The sequence below is a fragment of the Styela clava genome, chromosome 9 (assembly GCF_964204865.1).
Source record: "Styela clava chromosome 9, kaStyClav1.hap1.2, whole genome shotgun sequence".
Taxonomy (NCBI): Eukaryota; Metazoa; Chordata; class Ascidiacea; order Stolidobranchia; family Styelidae; genus Styela; species Styela clava.
Window position 1 is genome coordinate 12,319,454 of NC_135258.1, and position 18,018 is coordinate 12,337,471.

At 36.0% G+C, this 18,018-nt stretch overlaps 1 protein-coding gene across 1 annotated transcript; it reads right to left on the reverse strand.

Moving 5' to 3' along the window:
- Window positions 1–2,919: 2,919 nt before the first annotated feature.
- Window positions 2,920–9,720, reverse strand: LOC120339326 (uncharacterized). Its single transcript, XM_039407424.2, has 5 exons — window positions 9,440–9,720; window positions 8,486–8,580; window positions 5,937–6,104; window positions 4,256–5,123; window positions 2,920–3,433 (listed from the first exon to the last, which is right to left on the reverse strand). The coding sequence occupies exons 1-5, from the start codon at window positions 9,524–9,526 to the stop codon at window positions 3,386–3,388; spliced, it is 1,266 nt and encodes a 421-aa protein (XP_039263358.2). The 5' UTR covers window positions 9,527–9,720; the 3' UTR covers window positions 2,920–3,385.
- Between the last annotated feature and the right edge of the window lie 8,298 nt (window positions 9,721–18,018).

Genomic DNA, 18,018 nt, shown 5'->3' on the forward strand with positions numbered 1-18,018 from the left:
GCTTTGACCAGAGTTGTAATTGTGTCTTGCGATACTATTTATATACATGTAAAATTGTTAAAAGAAAGCCACTGTTCAAATACTTCTTAAAATTAATTGACACTATCCGAAAGAACGAAAGAGAATTGGCATTAAAAAAAGAAAAAACTTGCATACATAACAAAAAATGGAGAATCTTGTAATATAATCAGAGTAATAATGCAATATGTGTTTATTATGATGAATTACCGTTATTGTTATTAATAAATATTGTTTATTGCAATATTGTTTTATTTTATAAAAATCTCAATAATTTTTTTTTAAATGCTCAAATATATGGGCACGAAGACCAAAACGAATTTATATCGAATTTGTTGCAGTACCGGAGTCTTCCTTATCAAAAAACTCCTGACTCAGCTGATCACCAGGTCGCCGAAATGCGATCGTGGAACCGCCACACAATGCGCAATTTTCAATTTTGATGAGGTCATCGCACAAAACTTTTAAGTGAAAAACGAATCCAAAATTCTTCGAAATAAATAAAAAGTAATAGCCTTCCTGCGACAATAACAATTTTCATCCCCTGAAAATTATAAAAAAATTGGTTCAGGAATTGAAGGGAAAAACTATTTTTTCACAACAAAAATAACAACAGCAACAAGAAGAATACTAACACAACAACAATTTAAGAATAACCGTCCAATAAATTTGCCGTAGCGAAAAAAAATGGAACCCACACACTAAAATTGTAGAATGTGTATTGGCTCCCGTACCATTCATGTGAAGCTTCGCTAATTGAATGAGAGACAGCGCTGTAATATCAAACACATGGCCATGTATACAACACATATCAAATCGACTGACTGTGGTTGTAAATCCCTTGAATGGCTGTATCAGCATAGTGAATCGACTGTCTATGAATATATGACGTTTGATTTACATGTATATATATGTGATTGGCTGTACATATATATTTGTTAGATGTTGCTGAATGTATATTTTTGGCTGTATCTGTATAATATATCTGACAGTGGTTCCATAACTGTTGGTCGCGACCCCGAATGGGGTCGCGTGAAGATTTTCCGGGGTCGCCTAATTTCTCTCAAACATGTGCACACAAGTGAATATGATTTGAATATTGGAAAGTTAAAGTTGTGTTGGTCGGCATGTACCGTAAAATTGCCCAACTTCGATTTTTTTCAGCAATAACGCATTCATTGTCCAAATGGCGCCAAAATTGCTCGATTCTTTTTATGGCTTTTACATCCAAATAAGTTGTTGACCCGCTGGTGCGCAAATTTTTTTGCCAGACTACGAGAAATTCGTTTCTTATTTGTTATCAGTGTAGCCGCTTTTTTAAGGAATAAACAAGCAAAGTTGCTTTGTTTGACGATCGGCCCTTAATTAGGGGTTTGACAAGTTTGGTATGAATTACCATGCGGTTTCCTGGCAAAGTATTTACACTTTAGGTTTCGATCAATTGCAAAAGCGCTTTGTTAATTTGCGCACATGAAAAGATCTACAAGTCGGCTGCGTGTTTTGTCCACATTGCCCCCACATTAAATTTAACATTTTCTTACTGCAATATTACGTATTTAGATGTTTCATTCATAACTTCGAAGCGTTCCTAGAAGTCAATTGTATCATACACAAAACTACAACAATTTTAGCAAATAAAAAAAGGCACCTGAATGATGTGATTCCGTACACGTTTTCCTATTTTACTTTCATGCTCTGTTTTACTTTAGAATTAATAATGGAGCAATCTGTAATATGTTAACATTGTACTAAAATAATAAAGACACTGTTGGAATATACTAAATAAAATTTAAAATTTATGTATATTTAGAAACATCTTACTATTTCCGGAGTAGCATGCGATTTCTTACAACCCACCACATTTCATCAAGTCTGTCTATGTTTCGCCAAAGAAAGATAATTTTGATCTGAGAGCTTTTACACTGTGTTTTTTATACGATGTGTTACGTGTTATCAAATCTTCCGAAGTTGTCTCGTTTTCCGGCGCATTGCTGGACTCGTTTGTATATTTTTGGGGCAATGTTCACCGTCAACGTCCACTTGACAGTAGATATACAGATAGTCAGATACATGGTTCCCATTGAGGTAATTAAACTGATATACAGTACTGATTTCCGGAGTTGCTCAACGTTTCTAGTTGTTGGGTCGCGAGTATCTGTGGGCTTTGATTTTGTGAAAATTGGGAATTATATCATATTACTAACCCCGGGGACAAAAATTTGCTGATGGGAAAATAACGTCTCGTACAAGTCGTCCTGAAGAGCTGTATTCTAGCTGTTTCACATAAAGAATATGAAGATTCTTCTGTTTTTTTCACATATATTATGAATTGATACTATTTGTTTTAAAACTTTTTTTTTATCTAGCTGCCTTGCTCAACCGGAAAGACATACTTCCTGTATGTTTCATGATAAACAAAATAACTACAGAAAAAAACATTTTGCTTTTGTGACCCCTTCACTAGCAAAATATGTAACAACATAATAGTACTCCCACGTATTTAAACCGGGCTACTTTTCCATGGGTTAGATTGACTTAAGCCTCGACTTCTCTAGATTCAGACTTGAGTAAAGCACTGGGTTCCGATTACCATTTACTTACCACTTGAATATTGGTATAGTTTTGTACATAAAGATTGATTCCCTAAGAACTAAATTCCTTCCCGATATCAGGCATTTCAAAATTGCATTATCTGTTATTTGCACAGACAAACGTGGATTGCTTCAAATTTGCGTGAGTGTGCCTCGCTAGCTCAGTCGGGACTCGGGAGAGCGTCAGATTGAAGATACCCCCGAATGTAAAAGCTTAACCGGATAGTTATCACGTTTTAAACGAAGCCCTTTCTTACTCTTCCTAATGTCTAGACCCAATTGGAGATTTTTTATCCATTTATTTATTTGCAGCTGCGCATGTGTTGATAATCTAACGAGGCAAATATCAACTTTTTTCAAACAAGATGGTAAGTATGAGCTAGTCATATACACGGGTTTTATAGATATATACTTGTCTATATACATGCTGTGGATGGGTTCCGATGAAGCGCTACCAACAACCTTTGTATATGTTAATTACTGAGTTATTGAATATATCGGCAATAAAAACGTTAGGTTATCGCCCAGAAGATGTTTTATAGTCGATAAGTCATATTTATTATTATCCACTCAAATATAGTACAGCAAGCAGAAGCAATGAACAAATCTCCGAAATCTTAAAATCGTTCTAATATTATGCATGAATTAGTAATAGGTGATGATACTAAAGATACACTAAAGCTCCCATGAAAAAATACATAATTGGTTTTTATCAAATTTTTAATCAGCCAGTATATTTTGCAGTTTCATAGTATTGAATTGTGGTGATATAGAATCTATTTCCATTGCTTGGATCTTTCGTAGCAGGAACATCCACAAGGAACCTGGAAGACACAATATAAAAAGTTAAAAGAAGGATTTTTCAAGAATGTGCTACTGGGACAGATAGCATGCCGTTGGACCAGACTTTTTAATATAAATTCCATGACGGCCCCCTTTTTTTTAATGATTACTGGCCTTAGGCACTAAAACAAAATGTTAAAAGGTCACAACAAAAAATCGATGCGCTGTATAGTAAAAATTAATAAAACGAACAAAAGTATATGACAAGGTTTAATGAGATGGATGCACTTGTTTCGATGTAAAACAGCATTTAAAAGCAAACTGGCATAACTTTTTTATACTGCCTAGTTCTCTATTACTCCCTTCTATACCAACAAACACCTGGAAGGCAGCTACACCTCCGCAGTTAGTTAATTTGTGATATCACAAGCCCACATCTTTGTGACATCGCAATGGTTGCAGCGTGATCGAAATAGTAAGTGAAGAATCAGTGTCCCCAGCATTGATTGCAAACAGCAAAAGACGACAAATATGTATTTGCAAATTCAAGGATTTAAATTTTGTATTATCAAGCTACGAGCCCTAACTTTCTTTTGCTGACCCCGCGAAAGTGCTTCGTGGACCGCATTTTGGGAACCACTGCGTCGGACGTATTTGAGAAGAACCGATATGTTAAGGACTAACATAAGAGCCGGGATTATCTGCGTCATCGTCGCAGCAATATGATTTAATTGACTGACCCCGATTAGAATTCCATTTGCCAACTAACTGATGAGGCAGCATGGTTTCATCAATTGACTATGAACCCGGCTGATTTTCCGAACCTTGCTTAATTAGATTATCACAAAAATGTATATTCGCACCTGTGCTGTCACGGTGTCCTTGTAGTAGACGCCTTTGTGTTCATAGCATGCTTCAAACTCATGGGTGCACTTGAACGTGTAACAAGAGCATATGCTGTAGATTCTTGGTTTCGGCCCAACGGGGTGATAGCCCGATCCATAGCTACCTGAATTCGATACATGAGGAACTGAACCCGATCCAATATAATCTCCAAGGCTTCGTTTCAATCTACGTTGTGGCTGACGATTGGAAGTATAGCTACCTGAATTTGATCCACGATGGGATGACGTTCCATAGCCACCTGAATTCGATCCACGATGGGATGACGTTCCATAACCCCCTGAATTCGATCCACGATGGGATGACGCTCCATAGCCACCTGAATTTGATCCACGATGGGATGACGTTCCATAGCCACCTGAATTCGATCCACGATGGGATGACGTTCCATAGCCACCTGAATTCGATCCACGATGGGATGACGCTCCATAGCCACCTGAATTCGATCCACGATGGGATGACGCTCCATAGCCACCTGAATTCGATCCACGATGGGATGACGCTCCATAGCTACCTGAATTCGATCCACGATGGGATGACGCTCCATAGCTACCTGAATTCGATCCACGATAGGATGACGCTCTATAGCCACCTGAATTCGATCCACGATGGGATGACGCTGCATAGCTACCTGAATTCGATTCACGATAGGATGACGCTCCATAGCCACCTGAATTCGATCCACGATGGGATGACGCTCCATAGCTACCTGAATTCGATACATGAGGAACTGAACGCGGTCCAAGATATTCTCCAGAGCTTCGTTTATATCTACCGTGTGGCTGACGATTGAACCCAAAATTTTGGCAAGATTTTCCAGAATATGAACTGCGAGCATGAAAAAAATATCAGGTAATCTCGTTATATCGGAATTTCGATGCAGATGTACGTATGCGTATAAATCACCCGCGTTGTGTTCGCCAATGACTCACTGAAATGGATAAGCTTAAAAATAAAACGTTCAAACGTTACTATTGGAGAAACATGGATTTTTTGACCAAATGGAAAATTGCAGACATTTTTGTTTCGTGATTTATTTCAACCCTATTTAAGCTGGAACCCCCGTATGGTTTTTGTGACTACAGCAATAGAATTTCGAATGCGTCTTCTGATATTTAAATACGTATGATGTAATAGTGTGAGATTATATAAACATTTTCAACCGCGTCACAAAGTGCCAACTATTCAAAATAAAGTATGGAACAAATTTGTCAGCGATTTTTCCTTTGGTCAAAAAAAGGTTTTTCGAATAGTAATATTTAAACGTTTTATTTCTAACGGTAGCTTTTTGGTGTAACTTTTTCAGTAATAAATTGTCGAACACCGAGCAGGAGTAGTTAGTTTAAACTCATACATACAAGGGTTTATCAAAGTCTACTACATTCCCTGGAACTAACTTGCGTATGTTATTTTCAAACCTGTTATCATTGTATATTGCCGAGTCTATAACTTTTTCATGAAGTTATTTATTTTACTTAGTATTTTCTTACTTGAATAGTAGACAATGTTATATAAAAACGTACAAATATTTCTAAAAATTTAAGTTATTAGATTGTATAACCTCAATGCATTGTCACAATTCTTCTTGTTGTTTTTAACATTGAACGTCAATTCTACTTACAAATATGAAAATATTCTTACCTGCATTCTTTTGCTCTATAGTGGTACACTTTAGAGAGCCATACTTTGCCATGACATCTACTGATTGCCTTGAACACCTTAGTATAACACGGTCGGTCGGGACAAGATTTGTCATTTTGTACAAAACCATATTTGAGATTTGGACAATATCCTGCTTTTGCGGGCGCGCTGCAAATAATACCGGAAGAAATGTTAAACAAATCATATTTATTATGAATTATACAAAACCATGTGAACGCATGACAAGTTCCCGATCGTAGTTCTGATCACATATGCCATTGTTGAAAGCAACTCGAGCTTTCGGAGAATCAGAAATTCAGTGTATAGTGCAGTGGTTCTTAAACTTTTTGAGCTGCGCCCCCCTTTGAAACTTTTTATTAACTTTTTATTAACTACCAATACCTTTGGACAACAACCAGGTCAAAAATACAGTTTACATAATGGAGAAGTCCAAATGAATTTATGTAGATTTGTAGCATACAAAAGACGTTGAATTAATTGTTAATAGTAATTATGCATATGGACTTTTCCCGGCCCTGGAGCGCTGAAAAATAAAGTCCGTAATGACGTTTGCGATTGCATTTTGTTTAAATCTCCGATTGTTTCCGCCCTCATTTCTCTCAACAAATATTTTGTGCCGCGAAGACATGATAATTACTTGGGGCGATGAATATGTATTTCTGATTTACTAATGACCTTTATATGGAATTTTAATTGTACTATATTGAATATATATACTTTCTGAAATTTTATACCAGATCTTCCTAACGACAATAACGAATTTGCATGAGCGCAATATATATATATCAAAACTAAATATTGTCGGGCAGTTGATCTCACATCCTTATGTCCAGGGATTGACGTGGTATTTTAGATCTGTAATGAGTTTATTTTGTCATGCGTCGCCGCAACCGCGAGCTACCTTGAACACAAATGAAGTAAAATAGAGAGACATTTCGAATTCTTGTAGTTGTCATAGATTGAATATTGCGAATATTTTAACGAACCGAAGACCGTTTCAGGAGACGTTGCATGGGAATTTTCGATTCCATCTTGACCCCTGAAAGCATCTCGCGCCCCTAAGGGGGGCGCGCTCCCCAGTTTAAGAACCACTGGTATAGTGTCTTGTTGGGGGCAAATTTTTAAAGACCTCACCAGTGATTGTGACAGTGATCTCAATTGGAACTAGAGCTGCGTGCAGCTTTAACAGGCTTCCCGCGTAAAAAAACTGAAGACGCGTTTTGCTCACTGCAGCGTGAAAGCGTGGTCAGTCATGCATAAAATTTGCAATTTATGATGGGGGACTTATTATCTGCATGTGATGTAAATTTCAAGTCTCTAAGTAGTGTCGTTCTCGAGAAGAAGATGAAAATGTAAAATCCTATATTGCTCACTGGAGCGTATCGCCGAGGTCACTCATGCGTATCCTTGACATATCGTATCCGGAACATGTTCATTAATCATTGTTATGAATTTCAACCCAATAGCTTGTATCAATTTTGAGAAATCGCAAAAAAACTGAAGACGCGTTTTGCTCACTGGAGCGTGAAAGCGTGGTCAGTCATGCATAAAATTTGCATTTTATTGCTAGCTGAGAACTTAAAAATAAATAATAATAATAATAAAACACAGGAATACAATAGGTTCCCTGCTGACAAGCAGCGGAAAGCCTAATTAATGACCAATTAAAATTTCAAATTGGTGATATACAGGGTGACACCATAACGCAATCCATAAATCCCCCAAATACTTCTACGAAATTGAAGAAAAATTATTAACGTTTGTTCACACTTGAACGTATTTATTGTTCCCAAAAGTTTTAATAATCTAGGAGCTTTTGCACAAAACTTATGTTTTGTCAAAAATATGTTCTCAAGGACCTCCTCAGCATTGGAGATAGACCTGCGTCCGTTGCGCAAAATTTTCGGATCGGCCAAACCATGTTTCGTTTTTCGAAATGCACACTTCATATTATCAAGACATGGCAATAGCAGAAATAATGTTTACTGGGCCACAGAACTTCCGTAGGGAATCTTGCAGAGACCGTTAAACTCAGAAAAGTACCCCCGCCAGGGGTAGCCATTTCCAAACATGACATAAAAGGTTTGTATCGGTTCGAAGTAGAAAATGAAAAAGCTTAAACGGCGAACACAAAACCTTATGTGGCAGACTTGAGGAGGTTCTGCACAACAATTGGCAACGTAAAAGAATTGGCCGAGATGAGCCAAACCCACAGGTTACACCCTTGATTAGCCAAGAGAGAAAATTCAGCAACGGCAGATCTCATCCAAATCACAACCTTGGCGGGCCAAGAGAGTGACCCCAGACCGCCCAGAAGTTCAAATGTAAACGGAATATAATCAATTTTATTTATTTTTGTAGAAGTAGATATAGAAAAATACGTGGGGTCTTGATTTAGGGGTTATCCTGTGATATTAAATAGAAAAGTTATATATAAACGAACCCATTATAATCAAAACAGCATTCCTAAACGAAGCTACGTAGTTGAGATTAGGACAGTGCCCGAGTACTATAAAACAAAAACTTACAAATTTGTTTTTTTGCAATCTCTTCCGCGTGGTTTGTATCCACCATATGTATCTTGTTGGCCATGATTGAAGTCGTCGTAGTACGTCTTACTCACCTTTGTAAAAAAAAAGTTAACCAATTTGTGTATTTCTAGCTACACTTACAACCTCTCAATCAGGTAGCTTGTTAAAAACAAGAATCAAATAAAAAGAATCTTATACCAACGTAAAATAAGAGTTGTTGGTTGTGTTTGGGTTTTGTCACAAATAAATAAATGTAGTCGATTGAGCTCTATAATATTTTATTTAACGTGCTTCATAAGTTAAAATTGAGAATTTTAGGTTCTGGTAATTTAAGGTTAGTTAGAGTAACCACCCAGAAGGCAATCTAATTTTAACATTATCTCAAAACGCTTTAATTATTTTTCCAGATTCACACGTTGGAAGATGTAATTTATTTGAACAAAGATTTTAGACTAAAATATAAAATAGAAACGACATAACATGTGTTGGCTGTGATTCACATCAGTCGCGTGGTGCTTTCGTAGAAAATAACAAACATAAAAACGCGAAATTTATTTATACGAGGAAAGGCTCTAATCTCAAAAAAATGAAAATAAAATATTATTTTTCCAAAGAGATGATGCCCAAGGCCAGGTGCTTTCACTCTGACGTAAAGAAGAATCATCTCTAGGCAAGGTTACAGCCGATCACTGACAGAAAAATACTGAAGGGGTACTGAAACCATGTAGATTTGAGGTGGTGCAGTACTCGTATTACATGACGACTGGCGCATTTAAAGTCAATGCGATAAAAACTACGACACGTTATGTGCTTGACACATAACTGAAGTAGGTAGACTGACAGAAAGTAAAAAAAAGTATAACATTCAATCGAGCACGACAGCTGAACACAAGTTCCTGAAGTTCATAATAACACAGTCCGATGCAATATCTATATCTTATACATACTAACCTCTTTTACGTTGCACTTTTTCGGTGGATAGCTGCCGAGCGCCAATGCACAAAGTGCGAAATAAAACGAAAGTCGAACAAGCATCATCTTTCCCGTCGCTACTGACTCGATCGCTTTTTATCGAATTCGTAGAAGGTGGAAGAATACTTTGCAATGGCAAAATGATGCAATTGGTGCCATTTATATACTTTTTACATCAATCTTTTACATTAACCATAACCGAATAAAAACGTCGACCAATGATTTGCAAGCATTTTTCCCAAACATAAGTTGCCCGTGCAGTATCGTCTCACAAAGTTATTTGTATCCGCGGTCGTTGATGAGTGACAGTAGGCACTCTTTTTTGCATAAATAAATTACGTATTTCTCCCCGGAGACCAACTCCCATCATATTACCGTTAGAAAAGTTGGCAAAGTATATATTCTTCTGTTGGTTTAAAGTGTTTTCTCTGATTTATGCAATGAGCGCATTATAGTCTTGCTCTTGAAGCGACTAAAGTTTGGAATACCTTTTATCATTCCGGTTAGACAAACCTCATCCAATTTCTTGAACTCATTGGTGAGATGGAGATCACTTATCCATTGCGGTTACAAGTTTGAGTTTTAATTGCAACTGAAATCCTGAGCCAATAGGGAAAGATGAATATACCTAAAATATAGATTTTTCATTATATAATTCATGAAAAAATTTAAATAAATTGGTATATATTAGCTAATAGTTTTTTTTTATTGTTAAACAAATCTTAAATATTTCATGTTATTCCGGTCTGCGTGTTTAAAATATTTATTTAAATTTGGATATTTAAAATATAAAAACCACGCTGCATCAGTAGAAATGCAACAAGAATTACAAGTTCTTGTAATCTTTCTATTAGATCTTAAACATTTGGAGTGATTCAGCATTCCAATTTTTTAATTAATGTTCCCCGCCCCCGCAAAGTGTAATCGTTTATGTTTAGTATGGATGCGGTTATCTGATTATCAATGCCTTCCTTGTTCCAGTATGTAACAAAACATTTATTTTGGATTGTTGAAGACATAAACCAAAAATTGAGGTTTTAAAAATCGTGATTGAACGAGAACTCTAGCTTGAATGTTTCAATTCTACCTCAAAATTGAAACAATAGTGATTCCATTTCTATATTCAAATAGACGAATACAGACAAAGTTCAAGTCTGGCTTACAGATTTATTTTCTCGCCATGCGTGTTTCTCCCTCAGTTCAAGTATGACTATAAGCATACATAAATGCTTCATTTTAGTCAGACATTTAGAAAAATGTGTGATTGTATTTTTGTATATGTTAAATAACTAATTGCAATGATTTTTCCATATTTTGAGATATAAATCAAACATATATAATAAACCGCTTGAACCCGGCAAGTCGGTTTTCCGTCTTGCCCTTCGTGTAAAAAGTAAAGAACTTCATACTCTTGTTTCTTAAAAACAACAATAAGTATCCATATAAGTTTCACGTTACATGAGAGTTGGTTATTGGGGCTATTTATGTCATGAATATCGATCATATATTTTACAATTGTCTTAGAAAATTGACTTATTAAATTGCGTATGAAATTATTAAGTGAGAGCAAATTTTGAATACCAAAAAAGTTCGATTCCTTAAATAAATAACCTAATATGTAATCATTAATATAATAAGATAATTTGATTACCTTTTTATGGACAAATTTCATAAGCATATATGTTTAATATTTTGTAGTCTTGACTTGCGTCGCTACGACAACTTGTCGTTACCGACGACGTAATGCGACGTCACGTGACGCACGACTTCACGTTTATCACGCAAATGTAACAGAGCGTATCGAAATTCGCAAACAAGTAACGCCGACATGTTACTATTTAAATTTCCGTGTAAGATAATTAACCAACCCGATGTTGCGCATTCTAGGCGCATAGCCTTGAAATTGACAATCAGGCCAAGCTACACAAACTTGTGGCAACCAGATACCGGTAATCAGCAAGCAAGAGAGCTATGCTCAAATATATGGACACGTTTGTCGATTCCAAGAAAAGCACCAACTTTTAAAGACATCAGTTATAACAGGGACTGCAAGCCCCGCTTTTACGAGACAGTTACAAGTCAGTTCAGTGTCACCGCGCTGTATTACGGTTCCGAAACTGCCCTATCTTTAGAAGTTCCTGTCTTGTGATAGCGTGGATTGAAATTGCAAGATGGTCCGACTCACAACTGTAGTAACACCAACGATCCGAGTCACTACTGTAATATAACACCATTTACGGCACTATTCGTCATTCACCATTCTTCAAATCTCAGCAAAACCAGGATTTCGTTACGAAACACCGGCGTTCGATGGCACGTGATCAAAATATCATGAAGAGGAGTGCCAGCATATGCGTCCGCAGAACGTTCGGTGACGTCATAGCCAACAAAAACAAATATCACAGAGATAGCAGAAATATTTGAAATAAATAAAAGCAATAGCCTTCTGGAGAAAAATTTTATCTTTAACCACTGAAAATTTCAGAGCAATTGGTCCAGTAATCGGAGAGAAAAGCGGCTTTTTAGGTTTTCTACTAGGTGTCCAAAAACGTGTCAAAGAACAACAAGAACAAAAACAACAAGAACAACAACAACATTATATTGAACGATCCATAGGTCCACTAACGTGTCCAATAATATAACAGTAAAATCATGAAACCGTTATGAATCTCCTATCACGCTGTGCGACCTAACATAATTCATAATACGGTGGGAGTTGCAGGCTGCTTTCATGGAAATCTGCCTTCTAGATCAGAATGGTTGAAGTCGTTCAACCTTTGTTCTGATGAAGAAGAAAAAAATATTGCCTAGTGAATCTTACAGAGGAAATTCATTCAAAAAAACACAACGTATAGATTTTTATATAAAGCGGTATCGAAACTACGATGTAATAATACTTCAAGAATTCAATAAGGCCGAAACATGCGAAATCTTTACTTGTTCCAGCTATCATTTCATACAATTCATTTTACGCATCCGGTGTCTCAGAGTTGACAGGATAAAATGGGTTGAAGTTTTATCGAAACTCGTCGACTTATGTCTTGCTGAGAACTTGATCACAAGCTAATCTGTAATTGTTTCTTACGCAATTCGACACGCAAACGTCTCGACTGTATGTAGTAACATCTTCGTTACGCCAGTCATGTGATCGCAATTGCGTGGCTACGCAATCAGTATGTCATGACCAAAGTCACTTTAGTCATGACCGCTTATTAAATTTGATCATCCGACACAAGAAAGGAGAATTGCATATTTCGTTATAATTTTGGTTGTATAATAGCCACGGAAATAATTCAAGTATCAACTGGAAGCATATAAAGAGATCTATGTGATTGATAATATATTTTCCACCAACATACAAGATTTGAGATCATAACTCACTTACAAGCAAAAAAAATATGTTTAGACTAAAATAAATTTCTCGCTTTTTGACAATCTTTATTTTAAAATGTAAAATTTGCTTTCGTTTGAGATGTGCGTCAATTTGCCACCCATAAGTGTTAAAAAGTTATAAACGTTCAAAATAACCCATATTTCGAATTATTTCATTGTTTTACCGATACGGCGTCGCGAACCTTCATAGTGAGAGAGTAACTTCGCTCAGAGATGTTAGGGTTCAAAAAGTTGAAACAAATGCATCCCACATCATCGGTCTCTCATAAATGAAATAAAGGTCGTACGTAAACTGCCATTAAAAATAACTATTCTCGCAATGCTATTATGTTATGTAAATACTGATGAAAAGGTATGTTTTTCGAAATGTGTAATGGACTTGACAGGTCCTTGAGCAATGTCGAACGAAGTAGAAACACCAGTTTGATCAAATACCAACATGTAAATTTCCAAAGAATTGATTTTGTCAACCCTTAAATGGGACGCGAGTATTTACAGACCTTTGGACAAGTTTATTCTTTGTTTTTATCTGTCTATTAATTATTTTCTAGTCACTTACAAACGCGCGTGAAAATCCAGAACTTTCCACTAAATTTAGAATCAGCAGAAATCAGACCCACAATACTTAGGTACATACTTAACTTTAGGTGTTTACAAACTGCGCTGAAATGCTGAAACACGTTTTCAGGATGAAGCTGATCATTTCGAGGCCAAATTTTCCAATGAACTTTGAAACTGTTATGTAAATTGTTTATTAATAATTTAATAATATAATGCGCTTGAAAACAAAGTGAATGTAGCGATTACATTAGGGTAGTTACTGTGTATTTTAATATTTTCACCACGTATTTTTAATAGTGCATGTTATTCGCCTGAAACAAGGCCGTTGCTCTAATTCATTTCCTTTATGATATGTTTTATCTCGTTCAGTGTTGCTTGTCTTTGTCGTTCTTTGTTATTTAGAAATTTGGTTTCATCTCATTACTGTATTAAGGTTTTAAGTGTAATTTGTTATCTGTTATTGGGATCAATTCAATTGCGCATCTTTACAATATAAAAACATTTGGCATTCAATCTATTGTGTGCGCATTGACTTCTGAGGAGTTCAGATCGGAGTCACACTCTGTTTACGTGTGTTTAATAACACGGGAGTGTGGACACGCAGATAGGGTCATATCCCCCTATAGTGAACATGAATGGAGTTTTTTTAAATATCGGAGCATGTCCCGCACTTGAACATGTTCAATCAACCTGAGAAACTTTTCCCGCTAATCCACCACATAAATATTGCCTAAAAGTAAAGTGTGGTGGAACGACAAGACAGAAATTTTTTAATTAAGGGAATGAACAAGTATTAAAATACTTGTCAGTTTTACACGTTTGATGCTTGTGTATCACGATTATATTTTGCTGGGCCCAATGAAGTTGAAGTATATTTAGATAAGATCTTGGGAAAGATTTAAATTTACATATAAATTTCTGGATAATAACGAGAATCCGACGTACGAAACAAACAATGATGATGAGTTCGCAGTAAATTCAACCACAAAGTCATAATATGCTTGTAAGAAACGACCAAAATTTCATACAGGAATCGCTTTTTCTCCACCACGTGTTGTTACAAAATAAAATAGTGTTACGTTCTTCAGACACTAATTCGTAAATATTGACATAACCATAAATTTACAGAAATAACCGGTTTGTTCCGTTATCATGTATAATGGAAAAGGTGTCTACCGAATAGGCCTTGAAATATTTATAAATTGCCTCGCTAGAACCACAGTCTTGCAACTGGAAAACAGAAAGGCACTTATGGCAGCATTACAAAGCGTTTATAATACACTGGCATTTTCTATTTACTTTCTTCACATTTATGATTCTGTAAGAAGATATCTTCTTCCAATCAGACAAACAATAGGAGCTCTGACTTTAGCAATGATAAGTTAAGATAAAATCCGAATGACACAACCTAATTTGAATCTAGCAAATGAGTGGGGGTAGTGAAATGATACTGGCTGACTTGTGTATAGGTGTGGAAAACATCAGCATCATATGGTTATGGCTAATAATAATAAATGCAATCCAGCATAAAAGAATAAAATCTTTGTACGTTTGCATCACATTCTGGAGAAATCAAACCATGTAACTGAATACTAGAGACAGAATCAGAATTATTTTTGTGTCCATATGTGATATTATGCATCAAAATTGATCCATTTATTGTAAGAATTTTTTTCCAATCTTTCATATTTTGCACTGAGAAAAAATATTATTTACTACTCTATTCCATAACTTTATAATTATGTAAGAATGGTATTTCCGATACAATAACGTCTTGTCATGGTTTCGGTGGAAGATTCGAGATTCTTATCATAACTCTATTTATAAATTATAAACAATAGTACATGTTCGAAAAATAATTTCTTTAACGGTACCCATTTTCGCTTTGTCTCAGAAATAGGCCCATGCAAAGAATTCGGTAATGAGATATTCGTCCCCAAGCAATGGCAATGATTGTGTGATTTTTACCAATCCATCTGATACTTTTGATTACATGTAGACCTATACACGATTCATTTCATTTAATAGGATAAGAACGGTAAAAACTTCAATTTTATTATCGGAAATAAAAAGGTCGTTATAATCTGAGAGATCCAACTTATTTATGGCTCCCGCGAACCCGTTCATGGAATGTCAGGATATCAGCGAACCTGTTCTAGTTTTCAATTTTAGGTGTTAGACGACCACAGCAAATGGTTAAAGTGCACCGCTAGCGACTAGCGTTATATTTGGCGTTTCCAAAGTTATGTATCAGATTTATGTGACGTTTCATGTTATTGTACCTTACGTATAGATCATACATACGATTTCTGAAATGAGAGAACCTGTTCTTAGTGAGTTCGATCCGTGAGGATATTATAGTCCGCAAAGTGATAGTTTATAGTCACTTTGATAGTCCGGCAGATAAGGGGACCTTTTTGGCCCAAGTTTGATTTCAGACATAAAGTTTTTTTTTATTTGTGATTATTCATCTTGAGGTCATTGCCCATCATTTCTACATGGATGTGGAGTTTGCAGCCTTGAGCAATTTTTTTACAGCTCGATATTTGTATTAGTGTTTTCGTCAAACCTGTGCATCATAACGACGCACAACCTGAACCATAACCTGTTACAATACTATGTTCAGGTTGTGCGCAATCTTGGTGCACAAACTACGCAAGCACCAAATTTACTAGGAAATAAAATCAATACCTTTTAGGTATATATTGAGATATTTGTATTAATGTTTTTCGTCAAACATGTGCATCATAATGACGCACAATCTGAACCATAATCTGTTACAATACTATGTTCAGGTTGTGCGCAAGCTTGGTGCACAAACTACGAAAGCACCAAATTTACTAGGAAATAAAATCGATAACTTTTAGGTATTTGTTGAGCCCAGCTTTGGGTCGCGACCCATATACAGTATATGGAAATACTGTCGAAACATACGCGTAAAATAAAGAGTACTATTTTAAAATACCCGTTTTTGTTGCAATTAACAATACAAGCCTGCTAATGCAGTCGCCAGTGGTATAAGTGGATATACATCCGATGGAGTCAATTATTTATTAGCGAGAATTGTTATGCAGCGGGATGATCACGACGACGCAGTGAAAGATAATGATATCATGAGAACAAGAATGAGAAAATTGCTACATTTTATAGTATATCCCTGGGAAAGAATGTAGATCATTCTTATGTTCCATGCCAATGCTTTTCAAACTACCAAAGACTCTCAACACTTTTGCTTCTTCTCTTCTATAAAAATACATTGTTATTATATATTCGCATTTCCATCTGTTTGTTCGTGCTCCCAGATAACCGATCAGCGGCCTCCAAGGAGGACGGGGTCCCCTTTTAAGAAACCCTGTCACAAACTAAAAGAGGCGACCGTGCTTCTCTTGCTTGTTGTCATGATGTCCCTGGAATTCAGATACAACAAAAATTTCACAAAAATGGATTTTTAAATTTTATGATTTTTTTAATATTCTCACAAAATATGAGGTCAAAATAGTCACACTACAACATTGTCAAATGTGCTGTATTTACGATAGATAACAGGTTTACCAAAAAGAATTACATGAAAAATGGTAAAATAAAGATCAATTCAGCAATATCTACTTGGTGATATGCATCTGTTGATGATTTTATGTGTTTGTTTCGGAAGTTTAATAACAGAATTAATTGTGGTTGTTGGGGATATTTTAAAAAAATGCATGGAAAAAAGTTTTCACAAAATGTCAAAGTTTGATAGTAGTAGAGAAGTAGAAAGAATACCCCCATGTTTTTTTTTCATTTGATAACCACGCCACAGAACTTCCCCGATAAGTATACGCAGCAACTGCGAGAGGCAGAAATGCCAAGATGGGATTTTATCGCATTGCAAACCAATATCAGCAATTCTTATATATATTCGCGCATTCCCATCTGAACAGCGTGGAAAAGATTATACCCGTCTACACACTTTAAGAACTATGTCAGATGAGCGTCATATTATCGAATATCAGTAAAGAAATAGTGCAATGGGAAAAGACATATAAGGCGGAACTTTCAGTAGTATGCAATCAAATAATTAAATAATTTAAAAACATTTCGTCACGCCAACTGCAGTCCGAAACTTTTTGCTTAGATACCAATTGGCACTCATGTAAACTGGTAAGACTGTAAGAGGCACGCGATGGAGCAGATACTAAGAGTATCCATCCCCCAGCTGTCATTTCAGTGGGTACTGCTGTTTTTATTGCAGATGTTACTGATCTTTTGCAACCAACACGCAATATTACAAAACTTACTTTCAACACGCGGTTTGAATGAATGAAAAAGCTAAAACTAGTATTCTTTAGAACAGCATACAAATTCTATGGAATGAAATCATACACAAAAGCTCGTCAAAAACCTATAGCTCAATAACCAAGTAGAATTTGATGCATGTGCGCAAAAATGTGCGCCTTACTACGTACAACCGAAGCACGCAGGAAAATGTGTGTGATGTACTAGTATTCAAAAAGTTTAACTCAACTATGTTGGCATAACAGGTGCACATCTCGGTTTCGCATACGCATACCTTCTATTTCCACAAGGATATATTAATTTTGCCAAAGTCAATGCAGCACTGAAAA